Consider the following 25,431-nt stretch of genomic DNA (forward strand, 5'->3'; position numbering starts at 1 on the left):
GACTAGAAAGCCAGAGCTGTAATGAGAGGTCAAGGTATGTAACCAACCATCAAACAGAGGCAGCCTTTAATCACACCATTGTGGGCTTGATTTGAACTGGTGAGGCAAAAGCTGCCCCATCATTACCAGGCCACACCAAGCATTTGCAGAATGTAGGAGTACACTGCACAGCATCTCTCAAGATGTGTTCTCTCACACAAAATGTGTTCCTACCCTCAGTCAAACAGAAAGAAAACCTGAATTGATGGGAGTGAAGCACAAAGAAGGTGATCTTCCCAAATGCATGAAGCATTAAGTTTTTAGTGTGTTACAAATAAACCTAGAAGCAGAAAGACCAAGTCAGGAAATAAATATTCACTGGCACTGCATCTTATGCATTTAAGGGGAAAAAATGAAGATGTCAGCAGCTTGTTGCAATAGCATGCACTAACCTTCAGTTTCATTATACCAGCTCAAATAATTTCATTGCACTGACCTTTCCTCAAAGGAGGAAAGAACAGGAAAATTCCCAAAAAATAAAGAGCAGAGTTTATAACATCAAGAATTTATCATGACACTACACATTTTCTGGCCACTAAATATCTGGACAAAATGTAGATTAAATCAACTCTTTCTGTGGTGGGACATTCTAGGCAAGTTGCATCCACCAGGATTTCTCTGACAAGTTATTTTAAATACAAAACAAATCAATAATCAACTTCACTTAGCTACACTTAATACTATTACAAACCCTTTAAGGATCTGACCTCAGTGCACTGTAAGGCATACAATGGAAAAGCACAATTTCAAATCCAAATCTGTCTTACCCTTATTTATGAAAACAGACATTTACAAAGCTGCTCCACAGAAATAAAAGCCTTAACAGGGACTGCCTCAGTTTAAACAGATTTTTTGTATTGTCCAACAACAAACCACCACCATGAATGATGAACTCTGCAATTCTGTCAATGCTCTTCCCCAACACAGGGAAAGATCCAGTACAACAGGATCCAAAGCAGGCACTTACACACCTGGTAACTATTAAAAAAGTTAAACAAGAAGCCAGAACTCTCACTCACTTTCAAAAAAAAATTAACTGATCACTGGCTTAAAAATAAGCATGTGTGTGCTTCATAAGTACCCAGATTTACTTCTACAAGGCATTTAAATAAAATAACAAGCTTTGTGTAACAAATTTTATATGGTAAACAACAAATATTATATGGTAGAAATTACTTCATCTAGTGAATAAAGTTGGCAAAAACCCAAACAGATATGATCTGCCTGTGAAGAAATTTAGGACAGATATTAGAAAAATGATTTAATCATTTTAGGACTTAGCATCTAGGACAGCCCTTCACAAAGAGCAATGGCAATATATACTGAATCAAGTACATGACAAGAAAATAACAAGTAGGATTCAATCATGTAGCCTGCACATAACAGCATTCTGGAGTTTTTAGTGGCCTTCTGAAGGCTGAGAATACCTCATTTTAGATAGATCTTTTGTCTGAATGACACTAGGGGATGCACAATTTAGGAATACTAGAGACTCCCACTATTTTTAATATGTTTAGCTATTCTAGGTGCCCACAGATTTTGTGAACAAGCACACATATACAGAACTATGCAAATACATGCAGCTTCATAAGATATAGTACTTACCTTATTGACTGAGATATTTAGGAAAGAAGAGCATAAACTAAGGACTCTGCTTATAGTTCAAGTTTCTCTCAAGTAAACAATAAACTAAGAAATTCAGCATCAGCCAAACAGAAAACATCTATTTTTAAAGAGTGGCACTTTGTGTTGTGCCCTTGAAGCCCATCACAGCACAGGGTCCAACATCCACCCTACCACAGAAATGGGGCACCCTGCATTGAAGAACATCATTACTGACCACCACAAAAAGCACTGCCAAAACGTTGTCTTGCATTTGAATAAGGGTCCTCATTCTTCCTAATGAACAGCTGAACCCTCCAGGCTGGAATCGGCTCAAAATCTGACCAAACACCAGGGGTGTTTTGCTCTAGCACTGTCTGTGTGTGCTGGAGCCAAACGAGCAGCACCACAGCAGCACCCTGGGAGTCACACTTGACACAGCTACTGAGAGTCACTCATTTGTTATGTGGAAGACTGAACATAAGGCAGTGAAAAACATGAAAAGCTCTATAAATGACCATTCACATACAGTGTTTGACAAATCAGGATGTTTGAATAACTGCCTGGAAAATTGTCCTCTGTGCAATACACCAAATATTTTACATATCATAAAGTAAACAAGTGTGAATAGCAATATGAAAGAAAAGAGAAATAAATCTGTATAAAAACCAAAAGAGTTCTACCTACACCAGCATGAACCCTATAGTTCAGAAACTCTTCTGAGCATTTTTTGGTGTAATTTTTCCTCTGCTGCATTTAGCAAGCATTTCCTTCATCATTCTTTTTTATTTCCAGATGTCAAGAGCAATCATTTTTCATTTAGTTTGACAAGAAATTGAACCAACAATTTTCTTTACTCATTTCCTCCCAGAAACTCAAATGGTCTTATTTTACTAAGAAAGGATATAATTATCCTATGAACAAGATGCTTTTCCTTCAGCACGTTCAGTACAGTTGTGTTGAAGCTGAGCTACATTACAAATATAGTTCCTGTGCAAATGAAGTTTTATCCTTATTTCTCCATGAGACAAGGCCAAGTAACATTGCTGACAAGAGCTGCATGAAGAAGTCTCACATCTGCAAAACTTATGAGACCTTCAAATACTCAAAAGAGTTCACTAAAAAGAGGTTATCTTACCCATCAGATATGACCTAAAGCAAAACTTCCGGTGGCTTTCATCTGTTTTTTTCCACCATAACAGACATTAAGTCACAGTTTTCTGTGGCTCAGATCATTTCAATACATGCCAGAATTCCTTTGGGATCAAACCTCTACACTGGAATTTGAGTAGTGTATTTTTTTTTTCCTATAAAATGAAGTCCGTTCATTTTATGTTGGATTTTTACCAGTTATTTTAATTTACTAGGCAGTCACAAATTTTAGAATTCTTAGCAAACCCAAGGCACTTTCCCCTCAAAGTTACATGTTTTATTTATACTGAATAAAACAAACATCATCTTGTTACAGAACTCAACTTCTTGAAAAGGAGACCAGACTACAGAGAAGTCCTACACAGCACACATTGATCAAACTCTGCAGATTAAAAATGGCATCTGCCAACTCTCACGTTCATTTGGTTATTTTTACAGGACTGAAGACACGAAACTCAGTATGAATATTTTCAAGGAATAACCACCTCCCAAAAGCTACTACAGAAGTACAGTTCTTCTAAACTACAACCTCAGGGTTTCTTTTTTTCTTAAAGAAAGAAATCTACTTACTCATGACTGGAAACTTCTTTGTATATAATCCAAGAGAGGTCTTGAAGCAAGGTATTTTGTTGGAGAAGGTTTCTCAGAGGTATACATGTCCTGAAGATGGGAGGAAAATAAAAATACAAATTATTTTTTCAACTTCAAATCACTAGAATATATGTTTACATATAAATGTCTTTCCTACTCTCTTTTCATCCTCTTTGTTAAAAAAAAAGGAAAAACAGAGCTGTGTTTGTTATGACTGGGGAGCTTTACTGTTATGGATATATTTGGCTGTTTATGGACTCAAAACGTGCACCTTCCTCTAACAATCACATTACAAACTTGTGTATGTACTAAAAAAAAAGTGCTATAAAAATATAATGTTTGTTATCTCTTGGGAGCAGTTAAAAAGTTAAAAGTGCAAGACTACAACACAGATACAGTAACTGAAAATTCCTAAGTGGTCTTTTCCTTCAGCAACCTCAGCTGGCAAAACAATGTAAAAAACCCCACTTTTTAAAACACAAGAAACGCAATTAAGATTACTGAACAAGCACAGGTTGGCACTGACATCAAACATTTCCTTCTCAGAAACAAAACCTGAAAGAGCTACCATTCCTAGCAACTATAAACCTACAGTTCATCAATTCCTCATTGATTTCAAAAAAACATACCCAAGTAGGGCAGATATGGATTCACTAACAATAAGCCTGGCCCTCCCTGAAGCCAAATATAGAGAACTTAATCTCCAACAATGACAGCACAGCAAGTACATTTTCAAAAATTTATTATATAATCTCCCTCCTGCTGCTAAAAGCAAGTTTATCCAAGTCTGATAGAACAGTTAAACGAAAGAAACTTCACTCACAGTGAGATGAAAAGATGAAATCCAACATATCTACTAAGCTATACAGAGTTTTCTTCTAATACCTGCACAAATAGAGATTATCTGTAAATTAAGGAATATTATGTGATACATTTCCTCTTTTCAAAACAAATTAGAACTTGCTGAACCTCACCACCTGTGCTAATCCAGCAAGATATCTCGTGCTGACTCAGATTTCAAGTCTCAACTCTCCTGATCTCTTCATGCTCAAAAAAAGCAAAGTAAAATGCAAAAAGACATAAGAGATTTAACTTTTCCTAAATTAGGACTTCATTTAATATTTACAGATCTACAGGGCATAACAAAGTACATGGAACTACCACAGGACATCACAAGATGGTTCCTTTATCAACTGCTAAAACAATTTTAAAAAAAATAAACATCAAAGCCACACACACACCACAAGAAAAAGAAAACCAACTGCCAAAAGGAAGCCTTTGGTAAAGCTGCAGACTGAAAATTGCAACCAACCTTTTTGCACTGAAAAAGTAACACAGGGAAGAGACTGAGCAGGGAAAGAAAGCAGCTGAAAAAATCCACACAGAAACATTCAAAGTAAGCAGATATGAACACAAAGCCGTGAGATGCTACCTCAGTGAAGAACAGTTTGAACTGCAGGCCCTGTCAACTTTCCATGAACGTCTGCTAAATTAAATATTTAAGCACACACAGCCCAATCAAACACGAAGTGTCTGTTAAAACATATCATTAGAACTGCAGCCTTGTCAGCTTCCTCTTGATTACTGGTGTCAAAATTAGCAAATATAACTCCCATGACACTGACTTATTTACTGGGCTAATAACACCTCTTACGTTAAGAACATCAAATGGATCAGACACCCCTCAAACCAGGTCCAAAGCACTTCTGACCAGTTTCACACTACCCTGGGGCCCAAATTCTTCTTTAATCTTATGCATAATCAACTGGAAGACCGCTGTCTCGCATTCAACTCGATTTGCCAAAGGCATTATCTCACCTTAGTTTTGTAAATACAAACTAACAATACTTTGCCTCTGAGACATCGTGTTACATGACATTTTATTGTGTGTATGTCCAGGAAAAGGCTGTTCATTAGGAAAAAACAAAACAGCAGCTCTGAAAACCACTTAAGGCTAATAATAGCTTAATTATGCACCCTCGTTGCTTATAAAAACCTTGTCACGTAACCCTGAGGAAACGAGATGGGGATGATACAGAAGCTCTGTTCTACCTAAACGTGTGAGAAGTGAAGGCTCCAGTGCACCAGAGCGACCTGACCAGCCACAAAGTGCTGCTCCTGCCCTGCCTTCAGTGCCTAAGGATTTTCTTTAGCCATTGATAGCATCTGTTTAGCACACAATGCAGACCTCTGGTAAATTCAGCTGGTTTTCTCTGAAATAACACTACGTGTGTGTTTTATATAATTTCCCTTGTAAATAACTTTTTTTAAAGGAAATTTTTTTCTTTCATCTGTAATTTTGAGTACAAATTATTTTTTTGAGTACAATTTTTGAGCAATAGCAAGCAGTACTGAAAGTCAACATCACCAAACAGACAGTCCCTGTTTCCTATTGCATTGCAATAACAACACCTTTACCTAGGGATGGTGTTCAAAACTAAACTGTTTTCATTTTACTTTCTCAGCCAACCGGATTTATTTCAATGCCTGCAGTATTCTCTCCTGTACAGAAATACTACCAACTACTACAAAACAGAAATAAAGACTATTACTTGTTCAGTGTCTTTCTGGAAGACACTATCTTGGAAAAAATTTTAATTCAAAGCAGTGCCTGATACTCTTTCCGCTTTCCCTTGCAATCAACAAGGCTATAATAAAAATAAAAAATAAAAAACCAAACCACCAACCCACCCACACATACCTTTGATCTTTGTCTTTTCCTCAAGAGCTAACCCTTGTATTCCACCTCATGTTTCCTCCAGTGACACACATCTACTCTCACTCCTGGGAGCACCACCTCCAGCAGCTGTGAGACTACTGGCACTTGAGCTGAGATTTGACAGGAATATTTGACAGTGAGGGAAGCTCTTTGCAACTTCAAATTCACACATACTCACAATACATTCAATTACCTGTCTCCATAGCTGGTGCCGGGTCTCTTTTGTACCCAATACTCTGTTTGAGGATAGTTAGCAGGAGCCAGATTGCAAGCAAATGACAGCATATTGTACTTCTGTGACTCTTCTTCTAGGACTCTACCCAGAGAAGAGATTTTCCTTTAAGTTGGGAATTAAAGATTCAGGTCTAGCCTGTGTGTGTTACTGCAGGATCTGTTTAAGTTAGATACTAAGGAGTTAACATTAAGAATTTATATCCCCAGTTCCCAAGAACCAGGAATCACAGGAGCAGTGTGCAACTGCCCTGCTTAAACACAAAGACAAAACAGTCTAAGGAGAGCCTGCCTTGCACAAATCAGTATTTTAGTGTCATTTACTGTCTTCTTTAAACCAAACATTATGGCCCCTCACAGAAAACAGAGGGATTTCAGAAGCACTGTGTTTTAGAGTTGCACAGATAGCTGGCTGGCAAAACATTAAGTCTGAAATTGGTGGTTTCTGTGCTGTATAATCAGAGGGCAGAGGAACAGCTGGTTAAAAGGCAGTTCTACTAAATACTTATTTTACACTGCATCTCAGCTGAATTAACTTAAAACTTATAATCAGGGGAAAAAAAATTAAAAGTAGTAAAACTAAGTCACTTCAGAGCACAGTTATTAAAAAGAACATAGCAAAAATGCCTAAAATAGCACCAAGCCTCTGAGCACCCCAGCTCAGTAAAATGCCCAAGACAGCACAAATGCACAATTCACAACAAAGTGCAATTGCTACTGTTTCAGAACCTACACAGAATCACTGACTGGCCACAGATGAGGAAGCACATGGAAGTACAAATGAAACAAGCCCAACGACACACCCTCCTTTGTTCATAGCAGGAATATTTACACTACAAAGCGTTGAGGCAAATCGCCTTTAGTTTCAGGCACTGCTGATTGGCCGCTGCGTTTAATACACACACGCCTGGCAGAGTTGGAGTTTCGACTGTCACACAGCAGCTCTAGATTGCAGGGCACGCAGCAAGCTAAAAAAACCGTAGAAAACAATTATTTAATGTAATTATCCTAAGTGAAATGATCCACCACAAGACACATTTGTTGTGAACAGGGCAGATGTGGATTTGTTTTTACTCCACTGTAATTCAGTGAAAGCTGAAAACCAGCTTCCCTCACAGCCAGTTTTCAGTGCAGCTGCCTCCTCCAAGCAGCAAACGGCACAAAGAAAGTTATTCTCGAGCATATGAGGGTGAACAACTGGGACAGGAGTTCGGAGACAGTGACTTTTAAGTCACCACTTGACTCTGGTTCAGCTGGCAGCTCAGTGGCTCGGTGGTTTTCTACAGGCAGCCATCCATGCTACAGAAAGAACCTGAAACACCTGATAATAACTGGCTCTGTGCTGGCAGTCCCAGGGGAGGCTGAGGGCTGGGAGAGGGCCATGGAGAGCCAGGGCTGAGCACAGCCTGAGGGACGCCCTCTCTCCCAGCCCACCGCTGCCAGCCTGGCACTTTCCACCACATACCTGAAGTATTACAAAAAGCAGAGGAGGGAGCAGGTACAGAGAGAGCAGCGGCGCCAGAAAGTCACATTAAAGGGTTCAGCCATAGAAATCCTCCCTACTCCTGACTAGGGCGGCACTGTCGCCTCCCACATGGCCAGAGGAGGGGGCCTCAAGGTGTCGGACCTACAGCCGTGACTCCCTCAAGCACACACCCACACACGCAGCCCCCCAGCCCCGCTCTGACTGCGGCCCCTCACGCCGCCACATCTCACTCCAACCTCACAACGGGACCAGGGGCATCTCCACAGGGCTTCCCCCGGGCTCCCCCAGCACTCCCGGCTCCGCCGCGTCCGCGGCGGCCCCTCCTCAGCAGAAAGGGCAGAGAGCCTCCAAAAACACACACCCCTCCGCTGGGAATGGAACAGTCCCAGCACCCCAGTACCCTGCGGGAACCGGCTCCCGCCACTTCCACCTCTCCGGCCTCGCGGGGGGTGCGCCCCCCCCGGGGGAGGATGGTAGCGCCCGCCTCCCCTCAGCCGGGAGGAACCCGCCCGCTTCAATGGAGGGTCCGGCGCGGCACCTCCACACACACACACGCGGGCCCCCCCCTCACCCCCGCAATGGACGGGTCCAGCCGGCCATCCCGGGGCCGCACAATGGCCGGAGCAGAGCCCCAGCTCGTCCGTACCTTTGCTCGGCTTCCTCCTCTTCCCGGGGCCTCCCTCCGCCGCCTTCCCCAGCGGCGCGTCCCTGCTCGCTGCCCCGGGACCGGCAGCCTCCGACCAGGAAGTGCCCCGATGTGACACCGCCGCTATGGAAACCCTCCCCGCCCCCGCCCCTCCCACAGGGCTGACCCGCGCCGCCGCCATCTTGGGCTCGGGACGAGGCGCCGGCCCGCGGCCGCGAGCTCTGTGGGGACAAAGGTGGGAAAAGCACAAAACCGGCCTGGTGCCCTCAGAAACTCCTTGGCATGAGCTGCCAAGGCTCTCAGTATGGACACCCACTCTCCTGTGTGCAGTTCTGGGCTCCAGTGTGACCCCAAAACATCGGGATAAATCAAACTCCCGAACTCTTTATTTTATAGTATCGGGGAGTAGGCGTTACTTTATTCCCAGCATAGCAGATAACTGCAGCCATATGCACTCCATTTCCAAAACTTTTCACTCACACATTTTCTGCAAACAATTTATTGTTCATTGGTTCTGAATAACTCTCTTCAGTAATTACTGTTCTATTAGTTATTGGTTTCTTTCTTCTACTGCTAATTAGTCCACATTTTTCAGCCTTTTAATCAATTTTTCCCTGACAGAGTCTACAGTGTTGGGCTGTAATGTCTTTGTTAGTCTTTTCTGGTTGCTCCAATATGTCCTTGGAGGGCCATAAATTTTGGATCCTTGTTGTCCAGCTTTCCTGGACAACATTCATTGAAACTTATCAGGCTTAGTCCAGTAAAACTGAAAGTTTTGCTGATCTAACAATAAGTCTGTCAAAAGAAACTTAGCAACATGCTAGCTAAAGTGAAAAATTACACTGCTTGAGACTAACACACTGTTTTTGATTAATTAAAACAATACTGTAAAAAAATTAATTAGGAGAGTGATATAATTTCCAACAATTCCTCCCTTTGGAATTGATTTTAATTATTTCTTTTAAGATTATCTCTACTTAAGTCACTGAATATTTGGCAAGAACTTGTCATGACCAACAGTGCAGCACTGGATGGTAATGAAGCCAAGCAACTGGGATCCCTGTCCTGGGATGTGGGCATTGGCCAGAGGATCAGGAAAACACCAGGAACTCCCAGCCTCTGGAGGCAACTCTTGTTGATATGAGGGAGGAACACCTTTGCAAGGAAGACTTTTCAGTGTGCCAAGACAAGTGGAACACTCAGAAAGTACCTGGTGCCTGAGAGAATTAGCTGTGCTGGAGATAATCTTTTCAGATAACAAGCAATTCCCTAATAATCCAGACAGCGTCCAGTGTACACAAAACATGTCGTCATGTGCCAAGTCCTTGGGAGTGTTGGCATGGAAGAGGGAGAAGAAGAAGTGGGCATTCTGGTTTGGCAGACTCCAGACACATGAAGAAACTATCTCCGCCCCATTATGGGCCTGCATCTCATCCGTGGAAAGACTGACGGAGGATTTCTGGAATTTAAGAGAGGCAATTAAAGAGGGCCACCAAAAACTTTCAGAGGAGCTTAAAGAGGAAATGTTCCATGCCCTACCAGTAGAGACCAGAGTCTCTGCTATGAGGAGCAGGCATCCCCCTGCTCGAGAGATGCCTGGTACCCTGTGGTTTTACCTGCATGGAGAAAACATGAGGAGCTGGGAGGGAAAACCCACCTCTGCTCTGGCAGCAGGTATGTGAGTTGAGGAGTGACTCCCACAGGAAGCTCTTGGATAATAAATGCTGCTCCAGTTTCCTGTGGGCAAGCCCCTAGGCACAGCAGCAGGGAGGATGTTATGGCCAAACCTCTGCAGGCCAGGAGGGACAGGGGTCACTCACGTGGCTGGCAGAGCTCCCACTGCTTGATGCGTAAGAAGGTCAGGAACCTGGAAAACAAGCAGGGTTTAGAAAAGGAGGTGGATAGAACACAGCTTCACATCATAGAATGGAAGTGGAGAACCTCTCCTGTTCCTCCTGGAGTGGGGGACATCCCAGTCCTGGATTGGGCAGATGATGACCCCAAACTCCCTCTGTGCTCCCCAAGGCTAGAGAGAGGCTTCCCAAAAGCTTCCCAGCAACACAGTTCCCAGCCAGGCCCTTTCCCTCTGCTCTGACTTCCCTCCATGCCCTAGCCAAGGGAAGTAAAGGAAGAGAAAACATTTAATTGTTCCTTCTTTCTGCAAGAGAAGTTGTTTTTGGAGTTTTTGGGACAACGCAGCAGGAGAACATCATGACTAACATGAAAGAACTGGGCACAACTCCAGGGCTACACCTGCAGCCATGTGAGAGGAGGAGAGTCCCTGATGCCTGTGGGGAGCAGAGAGTTCTGAGGGGTACCAGGAGCTCTCAGGTGACATCCCACATGCTGGATAAGGCACCCACGTGCCTCTGAGTAACAACTCCAGGCCCTGGAGCTGTACAAAAGGTGCAGAATGAGGGGTCAACATTACAACCAGGATTAATAAATTCATCTCATTTTCATTTCTTGAACACAGATCCGATAGAACTCAGCACAATTTACAGCAGATCCAGAGTGATTAAATCCTTTATCAGTCTCTTCAGGAAGACCACAAGCCATCTTTTTAATAGATGAGAGTGGCCCTGCCCCTTCTTTATTCCCAAAAAAGCTGCTCCAGATCTCCAGTATTTTATAAGCTGAAGTGCACTCAGCTGCTATACCACCTGCTGGGTTTGCTTTTGTTTATTTTCCCCAAAATGAAAGTGGTGGGTTTCAGGTGTTATTTCCAGCCCATCCCTTGCCTGATCATGTCATTGCCATTTCCAGGAGCTCTGCAGAACTGATGATTCAGGCAGAGGTTTCTTTGTACACACACAGGAGCATCAGCCCACATGGAGATGCTGCATTACATAGGAAGGGCTCTGTTAAAAGCAGGAGTCAAGTGAGACTTAGAGGGTTTGCCCTTTGCTTCACTATTTCTGGCCGCCTAAAGGACTGTTTTCCTTTTGGTTGGGATTGTTCACTTTGCCCTCAGCCAGTCCCATTGTCCACAGGCTCTGCTGGTTTGTTGAAGTTCAGGTTTCACCCATTCAGGCCTCTCTTCCTGCTTTTGGTAGCTCCTGCCATGGGAATCAGACTTGAATGTGTGCAGTGCTTGCTGCCTGATGAAAGGAGCTATTTCTGTCCCCTCTGTCTGTCAAGACAGATTTTCTTAATTCTCCTTCCTTTTTTCCTAAATTTTCTGTCTTCTCTAGCATTTTCTTGCCTTTTCCCATTCACCTCCTTCTGTCTTATTCTGTTATTTCAATATTCTCTCATGTCTTTTCTCTTTCTCCTTTTATATATTGATTTAACTTTCAAGATTCTTTTTCTATTAAAACTACACAAAGAACAACATTTAATACCCTTACACAGTACAAAACCCCTTTTTTAAAGGTCTCCTTAATACTAAGTAGTTTTTCAGTGCACTGAGAAACATCACAACACCAAAAACGTGTCACTTACCTGTTTGTCCTATGTTGTAGAACTTCCCAGAGATCCTTTTCTACATCAAGTACATAGACAGTGCACAATTGGCTGTGCACAACAAATGCAAAACTCAGAAAGCCTGGCTGAAGTAAGTGTGTGGCTGTATCTAAACTGATGCATAGGATGGGCTTTAAAACATGAATTGGGATATTTGCCTGAACCTGAGTTTTAAATTCTTGTTAACAGGATTTCATCCTGCTCCCACAGCAGAAGGCAAAGGGATTTGGTGAAAAAGAGGGAAAAACTGTAATCAAATCATACAGCTTTCAAATCAAGGAAAAGTAGAACATAAAACAGAGGAAGAAAAAGAGATAAGACAGAAGATTAGGTCTTACTGGCAATGATGCACAACAAAACGTCAGCTTCATCTTTTGCATGCCTTACTGTGATTTTCCAGGAGAGTCACTGAAGGATACATTCTTCTAAAGTGCAGATCTGATGTAGAGTTACAGTAAGACAAGGAACCAGGAATCTCATGACAGTATTTATAGTCAGCTTTCAGAGCACAATCACTATTAAAGTTTATTATCACTCACTCATAACCACCAGAATGTCAAAAGCAACTCAAAGTTAACAGAAATAATAATTTCTTAGACACCAACAAATCTAAAAGCCTCAAAGGGAATCATTTTCATGAAGTCACAAGCAAATGAAAACAAGAGCCTGTAATAAAATGTTTCAATACTCTGTGCTGTGCTAGTGGATCCTGAAAAAGGTGTAATTACTTGTCTAATGTAGCGCAAAAGTTAAATCTTTATGACCTTTTCCATTTGCTGCTGAAACCAGCAGAAAGACAAATGTGAATGACTGATGGAGCAGAAACATATTCAGTTCATTCAGGTAAAGCTCCTTGCAAAAGATCAAAATCATTTTTTTCCAGCAATGTGATATTTAGAGTCTTTTCCCAGCTCCGCTTCATGTAGAATTTATGTAGCACAACGTGAAGTGGGGGATGCAAGTTGGGCTTTGCATTTAAACACATTCTTCCCCCTGTGCCTTGAGCCATCTGTGTTCGGTCAGCCTCCTGTTCAGGGTAAAGCAGCGTGAAGGTTTCCTACGAAGCCTTTACTGCAGAAATAGCTTGCCAGGGAAGTGGAAGTCCTGTCGCAGTTATCTTTTCCCTAACTAAGCCCATATGGCAACCGTAGAGTGAAACAAGCCAACGAGAGGGTGGGCATGCTCTCTCAAGCTGTTTCACACCCGTAAGGAACAGAGTTCATTCCCCAGGGAAGGGCCACTGCTGCATTTCCCAGGGTCAGGCTGCTCAAACACAGGGACATGAGGTTACTCAGGTTCCTGGCCGGTCAGGAAGGTGTGCTCACAGATCTTGCTGAGGCTGATGTTCACATCAGGTACCTGGTTTCATCCTGTAGGGAAGCCAAGGTCCCTGCACACAGCCACCGTCACTAATAAAGGCACCCCTCACCTTTGGCAAACAAAGCCAGCTTGAGGCTGTAAAGCAGGATGAAGCTTCCCAAACTTTCAGCAAATACCTCTGAAACGTAAACATGCTTTATCCTTTTTATGCAAAGAACAGCTTTCTGAAAGGTGAGGCATCAACTACCAAATAACAGTCTGTTTTCCTCAAAGTTTCCTTACAATCCAGTAATTTACTATCATATCTGGAGACATTTCTCCTTTGGTAACCTCAGGATAATAAGCAGCTTCAATCTGACCACACTTCAGATCGATCAGCATCATGACATGTGGATTTTCTTAAATACTGGGTTGAGGGGAAAGTGAATTTGTGCAAGGACACGCATACCTTGAGATATATGAGCCAATCGGCTTAAAATGTTGTTTTGCCCTGACCTGACAAGACTTGCTGTCTGGCAATGCATAATCCCTTTTAATGTACTCCTGGGAAGGGGATGCCTGTTTGAAAACCCTTCTGAACTGCAGTTTATCTCGATGGCTGACACCTGAATAGAAAGCACACAGCTCTGTGGAAGCCCTGGCACGAGCAGGTATGAATAGGAGTCCATGTTGATTCATGAGACAAATGGATAAGGAAAGACTCTGAATCAACTTGCTGTAGGTTTTGTGCAGGAGTTTAAAAAATTGTGTGTTGAGGATTTTGAAGCGGACACTGCTCATGGAGACACCTTTTTCACTGAATAAAGCCATGAGGCTTTGTCCTGCACATCAGGATGTTTTCCTAAGAGCGTGCTGCTCTTATTCATCTCCGTCAGAGTGATTTCAAGTTGTGCATTTAAGACTCAAGTAAGCTCCTTTGCAAACACTCTTGAGAATAGGATCAAAATGGGAAGAGATTACATGTAATCTAATTATGTTAGGTTCCATTTGAAATCCTTCAGTGTAAAAATTAAAAGAATACGACACAGCTTTGCATTATGCTGTAGTTCACATGGAAGTGACATGAGCATGTGGAACTGAGGAAACATGGGAGAAAATACCATGTGCTGGGTATACAACAGTGTTTGCTTTAAATAACCTAAACCTCAGGACTAGAATGGTTTGGTGAACTAAAAATAAATTCTAAGAACTTCATGCCCTCTGTCATTAATGTGGCACTGACCTTTGCCTTTTATTGTCTGGCCACAGCTTATATGAAAAAGCTGGTGATCAAAAGATCTATATCAAACAATCAACACCAAGCATGACACTTCTCAGCAAGGTTGTGTGGAACACCACTGACCCTGAGGATTGGCACCTGCTCGTGGGACAGACAGTGAATTCCTGCTGCTGAGTGCTCTGTGCCTTTACACCATAACATTCTCCTTCTGGGAAGAGCTGTAAGAACATTCACAGTCACTAGAGATTGTTTTGAGTAATTCTCCATTTTCACAGTCTTTCAAAATCAAACAAGTAAATTAAATTAACAGCTGTAGGATAAGAAGCAGTAGTTTCACTGAAATTGCACCACCTTGTGATCCACACTGAATCAGGCCTCAAATTATGTATTGAAATTCTGGAAAGTGTGGAGCTGTTTGGAAAGCTCCAAATGTGCTTGGAGGGAAGACCTAGAAACCCTGAGGTCTCATTCCCCTCATGCACTGGGTGTTGCAGGTGATCTGGGAGGAGGCTCAGGTGTGGAACTTCCTCTTTGTAACACCACTAATGCTCCCAATCCACAGGTGATCAAATTTAGACCTGGATATGTTTCGTTTGTCAGTTAGGTTTTGGAATGAAGGCTGTCCTTTCTAGACTTGAGCTTGAGCACTACTCAACTTCATTAACTGTTCTGTGAGATTCCTCAAAACTGGGATTGTAGAAAGTTCTTCAAAATGTCTTGTCCAGTTCTATTTCCATTATTCAGAGTTATGTCAAAACCAGATTAAAAAAAAAAAAAAACAGGTTCCTTTCTCCTTTTCAATTCAGTCTATGAGCTTAAGGAGTTTCTATAAAATTCCCCTGAGAAAATCAGATTTCTCTTCAGATTTTCCTCTGGTTCTAGAAAATGGATCAAGCTGGAAAATTCAGATGTGCATTTTGCCCTCCACCACAGTACTCAGTTCTAATTCCATCTAAGTCTACAGATCATTTGCCAGGGCTATTTCTAGCCCTGTTCCAGACATTTTGGGCACATCTTGATCTCATGTTGTACTCTGGGTCTCATCACAGAACAGCAGCAGAGGAATCCTCATGTTATGGGCTCTATAACCAAAAGAAACAAATACAGTTAAAACAATGAAATAAGTTCTGTACCATTTGCTGGCCAGATGGTATTGTGAATTGTTATAATTCATCAGCAAAACAGAGGAAGGAAGTGTTTTAAAGCAAGATTATATTATTTTCCTTGAGTTCTTATTATGAAATCTTCCTGAAGTGAACTTTCAAAACTTGAAAACCCTTCCAGAGGGAATGAATGGATCAGGGCAAACTGGAGACTTGCTGGGGTGTACTTAAATACAAAGGAAAATAATAGTATGCCAGTGAAATAAAAGAAGAATTCATTATCAAGCTTTCAGTTTGGGAAGACAAGTGAAGAAAAATACAAGTGATAAAAAAAAAAGGGGAAAAAAAGTACATAAAAATATATGGTGTTTCTGTCCTCTTAATAATTCTAGATTGGAAAGCACCCAGGTCTTCCCTCCCACTGGAGGGAAATAAGCCTGAAAGCTGAGAAAGCAGATAAGGCCAGTAGTGACATATTCACTATATAGGAAGGCTGCAATATTTAGCAAATTACTGCCAGTAAAGTGCCTTGAGATCCTTAAGAAAAAATGCTAAGAAAAATACATTTTCTTCTTGCTGTCATTTAAGAAACAAAATACATTTGAAAATCATGAGAAAAAAAAATGTGTCTTAAATGAAAACGACCCATGACCATTAAGTTCATTCTAGTCAAATAAAACACATCCTGTTTTTGTAACTTTTTATACAAAGGAGATCCTGGACTGTATAGACTCTTTCCAGCCAAGGATTTGCCCCATAGTTGAATTTTTGTTAAAAGCAGGGGAGGAGGTAATGGAAAATACACAGGCTGCTGCTGCTCCAGTTTAGATAAAGGGTGAAATCTGAATTTGAGAAAATGCAGAAAATGGAGTAAGTTCATTGTACAGTCTCTCAACTAAAATTAGATGGTACAAAGAGTTTAGAAATCCTCTGGCAGGGCAAACGTAGCTACAGTATCAGTTAATTAAATGACACCTAAAATACATCCTGGACTTTCCACACAGTCAGGAAAATCTGTCACACAAGCTGCATCAGCCTTTTCTTGGTAATTGTGTTCTGAAACAGTTGCATTGAGATAGAAAAGGACAGTCATGTGTCCTGCATCAGTCACCCCAGGTCTTTTCCATGGGAAGAAGGAATTGTTGGCCACACCCTCACACCCTTATTGTCCATAAATATTTTTTCTTCTTCTCTAGACTTTGTGGGAGAGCTGGGAAGAGCCTGGTATGTGCAAAGGCTCCAAGCAAGCCATAGACAAACGGGGCCACAGGTGTAATCTAACCACTGCTTTTGTGAGACTGCTTATCCTGAGTTCTGACCTCTGTTCTACAGCCTGTTCCTGTATGAAATCCACTGAGAGGATCTCTTCCTTGGATGGGATGGATCTCATTTAACTTAGGTTAAGGTCCTTATGTCCACAGTGCATGTGCCTGTGTGCAAACCAGGTGTCAGGGCTCCCATTCTGAGGGCTGGAGGGCACTCAAAGGGCTTGGGAGGGCATGAGGCAGATCATGATATACCCTTAAGGGTGACTGGACTGATGCCACCCTAAGCCCACTCTCCAGACTTTCATTGGTTACCTGGGACTCAGCTCCATGAGCACTTGCTGAGATCTAATCACCAGTGAGTGAGTCTGGAGCCCCGGTGGCTCCCGGCCGCGCCGCAGCTTCCGCAGCCGCCTCACAGGTCAGCACCTACGTGCAGACACCTAAATTTAGGTGTCTTAATCTGTGTGCTCAGTCTCACCTTTACATTAGGTAAATGAATCTGCTTCCAGAAAACTCAGTAGAAACACAGGTTTAAAATTCAGATTTGAATGACTTTGATGAAGTAAATGGAGAAAAGTAAAGTGTTTGGAAAATATAATCTGAAGTGCTGAGAACTGAGTGTAAATCAGTACAAGAACCAAACAGGAATCTGCTCTGTGTGGTATCTAGTCTTTAAATATACTCTTACCTCCTACTCAGCTGTTCAGGTGCCAGAACAGGATCTGCATTTGTAGCAAAAGATCAGTCTCATTAGTCCTTTTCATGATTATAAGGTCGTTATCTATTTTTGAATAGAAAAAACACCATTTGTCATTGTTCATCCATACTGAAAAGAAAGTGTTTACATTAAAGATTCTTAAAGAATCTTAAAACTGAAAGATTCTTGGTATTTCTCTTGCAAATAAGAATCAAGGGTTTACAGGTTTTACTGTTTTCAACTGGTAGCAACTGATGTTAAATACTTGGCATTTATACAGAGCACAAAACACCAGACAGTGTATTTTTACCAGAGATGGTCCATGTAATGGAATATTTTCAATGCTTATTAAAGCATTCTCATGCAATGACAATGAGTGTCAGACAAATACCTTGCAATCAGGCAGCACTCCAAATCTGCTCCTGCATTCACACTGGATATTGCTGATAATTATCCTCTTCCCAATCATATTATCATAGAATACAGAGCTGGAAGGGGCACTGAGATGGGCTCATCCACTGCATTCTCCTACCCCCAGCTGCATCAACTACACCTAAAGTTTTTAAGTAAGTACACTTTTAAAAAATGCATTAAAATAATCCTTTGTTCCTTATGGTTTTTATTGCAGGATTGGACATTGCCTGATTTCCTTTTGGGGGATTGGAATTGGATCAAAGAAATAGGTCAAAAAAACCTCCACATTTTTTGGTATATTTGTAATCTTGGATAGAATTCACTTACAAATTACCTGCACATACAAAGAAAGGAGACTGGCTCTTTTGTTCCAGCTGTCATGTTTGGACATAACTGGAAAGGGAACAGTAGAACTTGAGGATATGGGGAATTATTCTTCGTCTGAAGCCTGCCTCTTCCTACCAAGAGTAGTAAAGACTTCTAATGATAATAACAGGCGTCCAAAAGCCAGAAACTATTTCTGAGTAATATCAAGTCATGCAGGTCTAATAACAGGAACAGAACCAAATTACCCTCTTGCATCCATGTTAGTCTTTTTTTACAAATGAGTGGAAGCTGTAGGTGTGCAGCTGAGCAGGATGTAGTTCAGAGCCTGCAACATTCCTCATAACTGAACCCCTTCCCATGGTGAATCAGTGTGAAGCTATAAAAAGGAAAATGGGGATTCCTCAAGACAAATTCTAATCCCTGCTTGAGCAGATGGAAGAAACTGACAGCTCAGTGTGTTACAGAACTCCCTCAGCACAGGTCAAATCCTGAGATGGCCTAGAGCTGATATAGTGAAGAAACAAGGAGGCATCAAAACATCTCATCAATGAGGCTGTGAGCAGCCAGATCTCATTTCAAACCAGCATTAGAGTTTCTCCAGTTTAGCAAGTGGATACCCACCTTTGGCTCCTAAACTTGAGATCTGGGGCAGTATTTTCAACATGATATTGCAAATGTCCCTCTGTGTACTCTGTGTTTCACTCCTTAAATCTGCTTAAAAAGTAAGTTCAGGGGGAAAAAAAAGAAATTAAATATAGATGCTCTGGCACACACCTATACTGAGAACAATCCCCATTTCTGGGGGAACCATCTCTCAGATGGGGGATAAGCAAGCCATGAGAGCAGCTGTCAAGGCAGGAGTGACAGCCACCCCCAGAGCCACTCTGCAGTGCTGGCTCAACAGTCACCCACGTTCACTGGTTGTTTGTTCCAGCCCCTGTGCTCAAAATCTCTTGTATCAGCTTCATTTCACTCCTGGGACTGTTACTCCAACAATCTTCTTTTCAGTGTCTTTTCTCCTTTCTTTCCTCTTTCTGTTTGTATTCTCAAACCAACTCTAACATCACCAAGGTACTACGTGCTTTTTCTGAAATTACAACCTTCATTTTATAAACATATTCAGCTGCTTTTCTTCAGCTCTGAGCTTTTTTGGAGCAGGGAGTACAGTGTCTCCTGGGGAGAGCTTTGTACTTTCTCAGCCTTAGGCACTGATGTAATAAACATGATTTACTACCTCCCTAATGTCCCTGTAATTTCACTTCTATGGATTGGTCCAGATCTAGACAACTGATTAGTGCTAATGTGAACTGAAGCAAAGTTGATCTTCCAGTATCAAAAAGCTGTGCAATTATGTACCTCTGTAATTTTGGAAGCACTAGGGGATTCAAGGTGCTGTCTAAATTCCTTTTTGTACTGTTGTGGCTCTGAGACTGCACTGATGATACTATCACAGAATCACAGAATGCATTGGTGGGAAAGGACCTTAAAGTTCATCTAGATCTGGTCCAGTTTGATGGCACTGCACATCCCAAAGCTGAAAGTAGATTTTACATGATCTGTCATGAGTTGCCACAAGCGTCAATATGTGAAAATTGCTGTGCCAGGTCCAGCAAACTGGCAGATGGAAACCTGATGACAGTGAAATCTGTAAGAATCCAGCCACCAGCTTCAAACTGAACTGGGATTCAGCCACCTTGCAAAGTCAGGAACTCTTCCATCCTCAGCAATTCTAATGAAACCTTGTGCCACTGTCAACAGCCAAATCTGTATGTTCATGAAAAACTTGAAGAACTTGAAAATCTTTGCAGCTGCAATTAATTAATATAATCCTATTTCATTTGTCTCAGGTGTCCAAATATATGCTGTTCATCTCCCTGAAGGTTTCCTGCTGGGAATAGTAGTGTCAGCTAAGGCACCCGAGTTGCCAGAGCTGAACATGCCAAGCACAAAAGGTACTCCTGAAACAAGAAGAAATTTTTTTAAAAAATCATAGAATATCCTGAGTTCAAAGGGACCCACAAGGATCACTGAAGTCCAAATTTAAATAAATTTACTACTTAAGAATGATCTTCTTTTGCCTCCTCCAGAACTATGCATATAAACACTGATGAAGGAGAAAAGCAGGTGGCTTGTTTAAAAGTAAGTTTTAAAAGTAAGTGATAAATTAAGCTACATTATTTCAAAGAGACCTAGCCAAACCCTCATATTTTGCATACTGTACAGGTCTAATTTAACAAATCATGTACTCAGATTTAGGTAAATTAATGTCAGTGGGATTAAGCAGGATGTAAATCAAGGAAGCATTTGATTTCCTTGCCTCTGATGAGAAGAGAGGGAGAAATCAGCATGTACGTCTCTCCTGCTGTCTTGTGAAGCCCAAGCCCAAATTTCTCATAAAAGTGGAATGAAAAAGTGAAAATAAAAACAAAGATAAACTAGTTAGTCAGCTGTTAAAATAAATGAAATTCTAAAAAATCACTAATGGGATTACTTCATTAAAATGTTCATTGATAATTGATAAGTCCGTTGCCATATTAAGAATCTTTCCAGTACTAATTGGTTCAGCTCTCAATAAAACAGATGGATAATGATGAAAATCTCTAGCTCACTGTAGTGTTGCTGTTGTGCAGGAGTCTGTTCATGAAAACAACTGTGTCATTTTAAATGTAGGAGTTTAACAAGATTGTGAAGGTTATTTTAGCCTGGTTTCCTGTGGAAATAGTATCAGACTGTCTGTCTCCTGCTACATTTAACAGCAGGCTGGGGTTCTCAGTGATCTCAAGTATCCACCTCTCCTATGAACACCGACAGCCAGACAGAGACTGGAGACCCAAATTACCACCTCAAATTAGAGAAGAGCCAGAGGCTTCATTGGCTTCACTGCTGTGTTTGACCTGCCAAAAGCTTGCACTCTTCCCTCCACAGGACATTTGCTCAGGGTGAGGAGGACTGAAGGGATGGGGAGGAAGCAGGAGGGCAAGCAACACGGAGTGCTCGGGATAAAAATCAACTCGGGTTCTTTCTTCAACTACAGGACTAGTAAACAGTTAGTTTTCCATCTGTTTTTTACAGCTGTTTACAGCTTATTTTCATTCTGTCATGCACTGTTACAATAACCTGCATTTCCCCACGTATGTAAATCCTCTCTCCAGTGTGTCTGTGTGGCACAAACACAAACACCCCATGTCTCAGCTCCTTTCCACAGCCCGTAGCTCGTGGCTGGGTGAGAGCAGGGCTGGCTCTGAGAGCTGTGTATCAACTGGCACACTCATGGACTGGTCAGGAGGTCACAGCAGAGAGAGCATCACTGAGCCTGGGCTGCAGCCTTTTCCTCAGGGCAAGCATTCATTTCTGTCTGTTTGTTCAGCAATAATTTCCCAGCAACTTTTAACATCTCTTCCAATCTCCTTGACTGATCCAGGGGACTGGCAGACATAATTTCCTGAAGCTTTTTCTCTTTCCTTCAAAACTAAAATAATTCTTGATTATAAAAATGCCCCTTTTAATTTGTGGGTTAGTATTTCCTAAACACAGAATCATTTTCTTTGCTCATTATGTATTACTGCTTCCTCTGCTTGGAAACAGGAACCACAAGCACTTTGACACAGAGAGTTACAGGATGTTTCTCCACAATATCAGACAGCTGTGTTGGATCAGGCCATCGCCCCTTCCTTTGTGCCAACACACTGTGAATTTAAGATGTGTGGCCTTGATAAAATGGAAGTGTATGGTGAGAGTATGGGGGCCAGCTGGATGGTGTGAGCCCAACCTGCAGCCCAGCATTTCCTTCCATAAAGAAAATGCACATGAGCAGTTGGCAGCTTCCCTGGTGGCTCCTTGTCCTGCCTCCCTGCCTCATGGCTGCCAGGTCTGACACAGCACCTGGAGATAAGATGTAAGATAAGGTAAAAACACCATTGAGATGTGTAAGTCACCACTGACCCAGTAATGAGGAGCGTTCTGTGTCAAGCCCCTTGCAAGAAATGTTGCAAGGACACATAGAAACCTCCCCCTTCTCCTCCTCCTGAGCCAGTGTGGTGAGGACATGACTGGCTTCAGCTCCTGACTGAGCTAATTTTTGGGACTTCATAAACTTTTCTACCCGAGGTGGATGTTGTCTGTGTTATCCCTGTGCAGCTTCTGATGTTGGTGGTGCCAAGGAACCATTAACTATTAGGATTCTGTCATTCTCGTGCTCATTTTGTAAGAGTCTGGTATTCTCATTGGATAAAAATACAATTTAATTGAAAAATTAATATTTTCCCTGGTTCTAATATGGTGGTTGTAATGAGATGAAAAGGATTGAAAGAAAATGAAACTAGTTGAAAATTGGTCAAAGAGCACGAAACGGAGTCCAGGAAATTCAATGTATTTTGCTACAGTAAAGTAGTTACTAACAGAGGCAGGAACAAGCTCGGTAGAGGGTGCAATTTTGTAGTGAGAACTGTCATTTGCAGAAGGGGCTTGGAGCAAAACCAGGCCACAATAGAGGGTGTTCCCAAGTCTGGACAACTTTAGGCAAACTTTTACTCTTGGCCCTAAACAGTAGCTACAATTTATCTCTTCATTACATTTTGTCTGTAACCACAGCAAAGAGGCACTGACATCTGGAAGTGAATCCTGAGATACAGTTAGAGAATCATCAGGCTGAGAGGATTCTGGTACTTTCTTCTTCCATTGAGGTCCCTGGGCTTAGGTCAGCGTTTGTACCTTTCATGTGGGTGAGGAGAAAGCTCACATGCCCTGCAAGAGGCATCAGACCAGTCTGCCTTGGCTCCCTACTGATGATTTGGGCTGGGACAGAGCTGGTTTTCTTCTGAGAGCCCTGCATGGGGCTGGTTTGGATTTGTGTTGGAATCATGGATGTTGATAGATCATGGATGTTTTTGTTATTGTTGGGCAAGGCTTACACAAGGTCAAGGCCTCCTGTGCTCCTCATCCCACCCCACCAGTGAGGAGGCCAAGGGTGCAAGGGGACTCAGCCAGGACAGTTGACCCCAGCTGACCCAAGGGATGTCCCAAACAATATGGGGTAAAACTAGGGGAAGGAAGGGGGGACATTTTGAGTGATGGTGTTTGCCTTCCCAAGTCACTGTTACATTTGGCAGTAACATCCCCCTGCTGTCCTGGGGATGGCTGAACACCCGACTGCCCATGGGAAGTGGGGCATGAATTCCTTGAGGTTTTTGTACTATTTTTGCTTTACCAATTGAACTGTCTTTATGTCAACCCATGACTTTCCTCGGTTTTACACTTCTGACTCTCTCCTGATGCTGTCGGGGGAAGTGAGCGAGCGGCTGCGCGGGGCTGGGTCCCCAGCTGGGGTTAGACCCGACACCAGTGCAATGACCGGAGAGCAGGAGGAGCCTGGAGAGGCGCTGGGAGCAGGCAGCTCATTTAGACACTGCTCAGCCCTGCGGGGGACAGACGTCTCTGCTGGTTGTGTAGGGAGCCTTGCAGGATTAAGTATCTAAATTGGGAACCTAAGGTTAGATCCTCTGAGGGAAGGAATGAATATCACCTTTTTTTCCAAGCATGTTATAGCCTCACATATTTTATAATTCTGGTCATTGTTCACATCTTAAGAATCTCACATACAAAAAAAAAATCTAATGTTAACACCAGGGAAATATAAATCACTTTAACAGTGAGGACAATATAGGATAAAAGATGAGTGTGGGGAAGAGAAAGAGAGCAAATGAAGAGGAGCAGGAATGGGTGTAGTGACAGAAGGGCTTTGGTCGATCACCTGGTGCACAAGCAGAAGGGAAAATAAGAACAACCCATTACACGGAGCAGTGCTGCCACACAGTGTCTGGGAAGCAGCTCTGAGCAGCAACTCAGGACACTGCAGCAGCAGTGACTCGGGGAGCTTTATGTTTAATGTCAAGAGCAAACAGGACACCGGATTGTTTGCTGAAGGAATGCTAAATGGAAAGGCAGGCGGCAGCAGTACTGCCAGGGAAGGACCTGCTCTGAGCCTGACTGGCAGCCTGACTGATTAGCCTGGTTCACAGGCTGCTGCAAATTCTCAATGGCAGTCATGAAGTTAAAACTGGATTAAAATCCTTTCTTTTAGCAGAATAATCAATTTACATATATATATATATAACTTTCAAAGTACATACTAAAATTTCTGATAGTCTCCCATACATTAATCCTGTAACTGATTTTTAATTACTACTTCATAATTAATAATTAGAGCCTCTATAAAGAAAAGGCTGATATACAAATTACCTTTCCCAGACTTTTCAAAGAAAAAAACACAGGGGTAGGACTCAAAGGTAGCAGGGTTATGGGAGTTTGAGAGGTGCGGACAGAATAAAAGGGGGTTTCATGCCCTTAGAAAATCCCAGCACAATTAAGTATTTTCCTGAAGTTTCTGTGATATTTCTATCCTAATAGCAACATAGAAAACACAAATTGTCTAAGGACACAATAAAAATGTTACACAGACAGCACCCATCCTGTGGTGGTGGGGCTCAGCTCAGAATCCTTGCTAAATGGAAACAAAAAAAGCAAAATCTTTTTTCTTCTTTTATTTAGTCAGTCCTAGAGGGTTCCACATCAGAGACACCATCATGCACTAGTCTATCTCTTTGCTAGCAGAATTTACAAAGCAGGGAAATAAATGGTTTTCCTTGGCCTGGGTGCAAGAACAGGACCCTGCTCTCCCTGTTATCCTGGAACTACTACACACCTGAGCAGAATTAAGCAGTCTTTCAGTTCTTAAGGTGCCAAACCCCTCTGGCTCCCAGTGGGATTTGAATGCCTTCAGCAGTGTTGAAAATCAGGTCACAAGATCCTCTGGGAATGCCAGCGTTTGACGAGAGATAATTTGCATGAAACTCTGCTAAGGATATGTCTGCCTCATGTTCCATAAAATACTCCCAAGTTTTCATCATAGCATTCCAATTAATAGAAATGTCCTTATGGATAAATGTACTAATTTACATGTGTGTATGTGGATGTATTTTACATTTCAGCTGCATCCCAACAAGGTCTGCCTTTGCCCTGGGTGGACCTGCTATTTATAGCAGCAGGTGCTCCTGCAAGATTCACATCCCATCTGGGCTTGCTGAAAGCCAAGGAAATAAAGACCCAAATAAATACCTGTGCTTCACGAAGGAAGGGATCCTGTATCTTTATTGT

The 25,431-nt window shown here is 42.2% G+C and overlaps 1 protein-coding gene across 2 annotated transcripts in view; it reads right to left on the reverse strand.

Annotated features, from left to right (window-relative positions):
* Positions 1 to 8,582, reverse strand: part of USP6NL (USP6 N-terminal like) — a 112,688-nt gene extending 104,106 nt beyond the window's left edge. Inside the window, exons 1-3 of one of the 2 annotated variants that reach the window (XM_039730907.1) lie at positions 8,467 to 8,549; positions 4,208 to 4,269; positions 3,364 to 3,453 (exon numbers count right to left, since the gene is read on the reverse strand). In XM_039730907.1, the coding sequence (XP_039586841.1) occupies positions 3,364 to 3,367 (4 nt within the window). In that variant the 5' untranslated portion in view covers positions 3,368 to 3,453; positions 4,208 to 4,269; positions 8,467 to 8,549. Of the gene's footprint in view, positions 1 to 3,363; positions 3,454 to 4,207; positions 4,270 to 8,466 lie in introns of both variants that reach the window. The other variant, XM_039730906.1, reaches the window with a different exon arrangement.
* Between the last annotated feature and the right edge of the window lie 16,849 nt (positions 8,583 to 25,431).

The sequence above is a fragment of the Passer montanus genome, unplaced genomic scaffold, assembly GCF_014805655.1.
Source record: "Passer montanus isolate IOZ18808 unplaced genomic scaffold, ASM1480565v1 scaffold74, whole genome shotgun sequence".
NCBI lineage: Eukaryota > Metazoa > Chordata > Aves > Passeriformes > Passeridae > Passer > Passer montanus.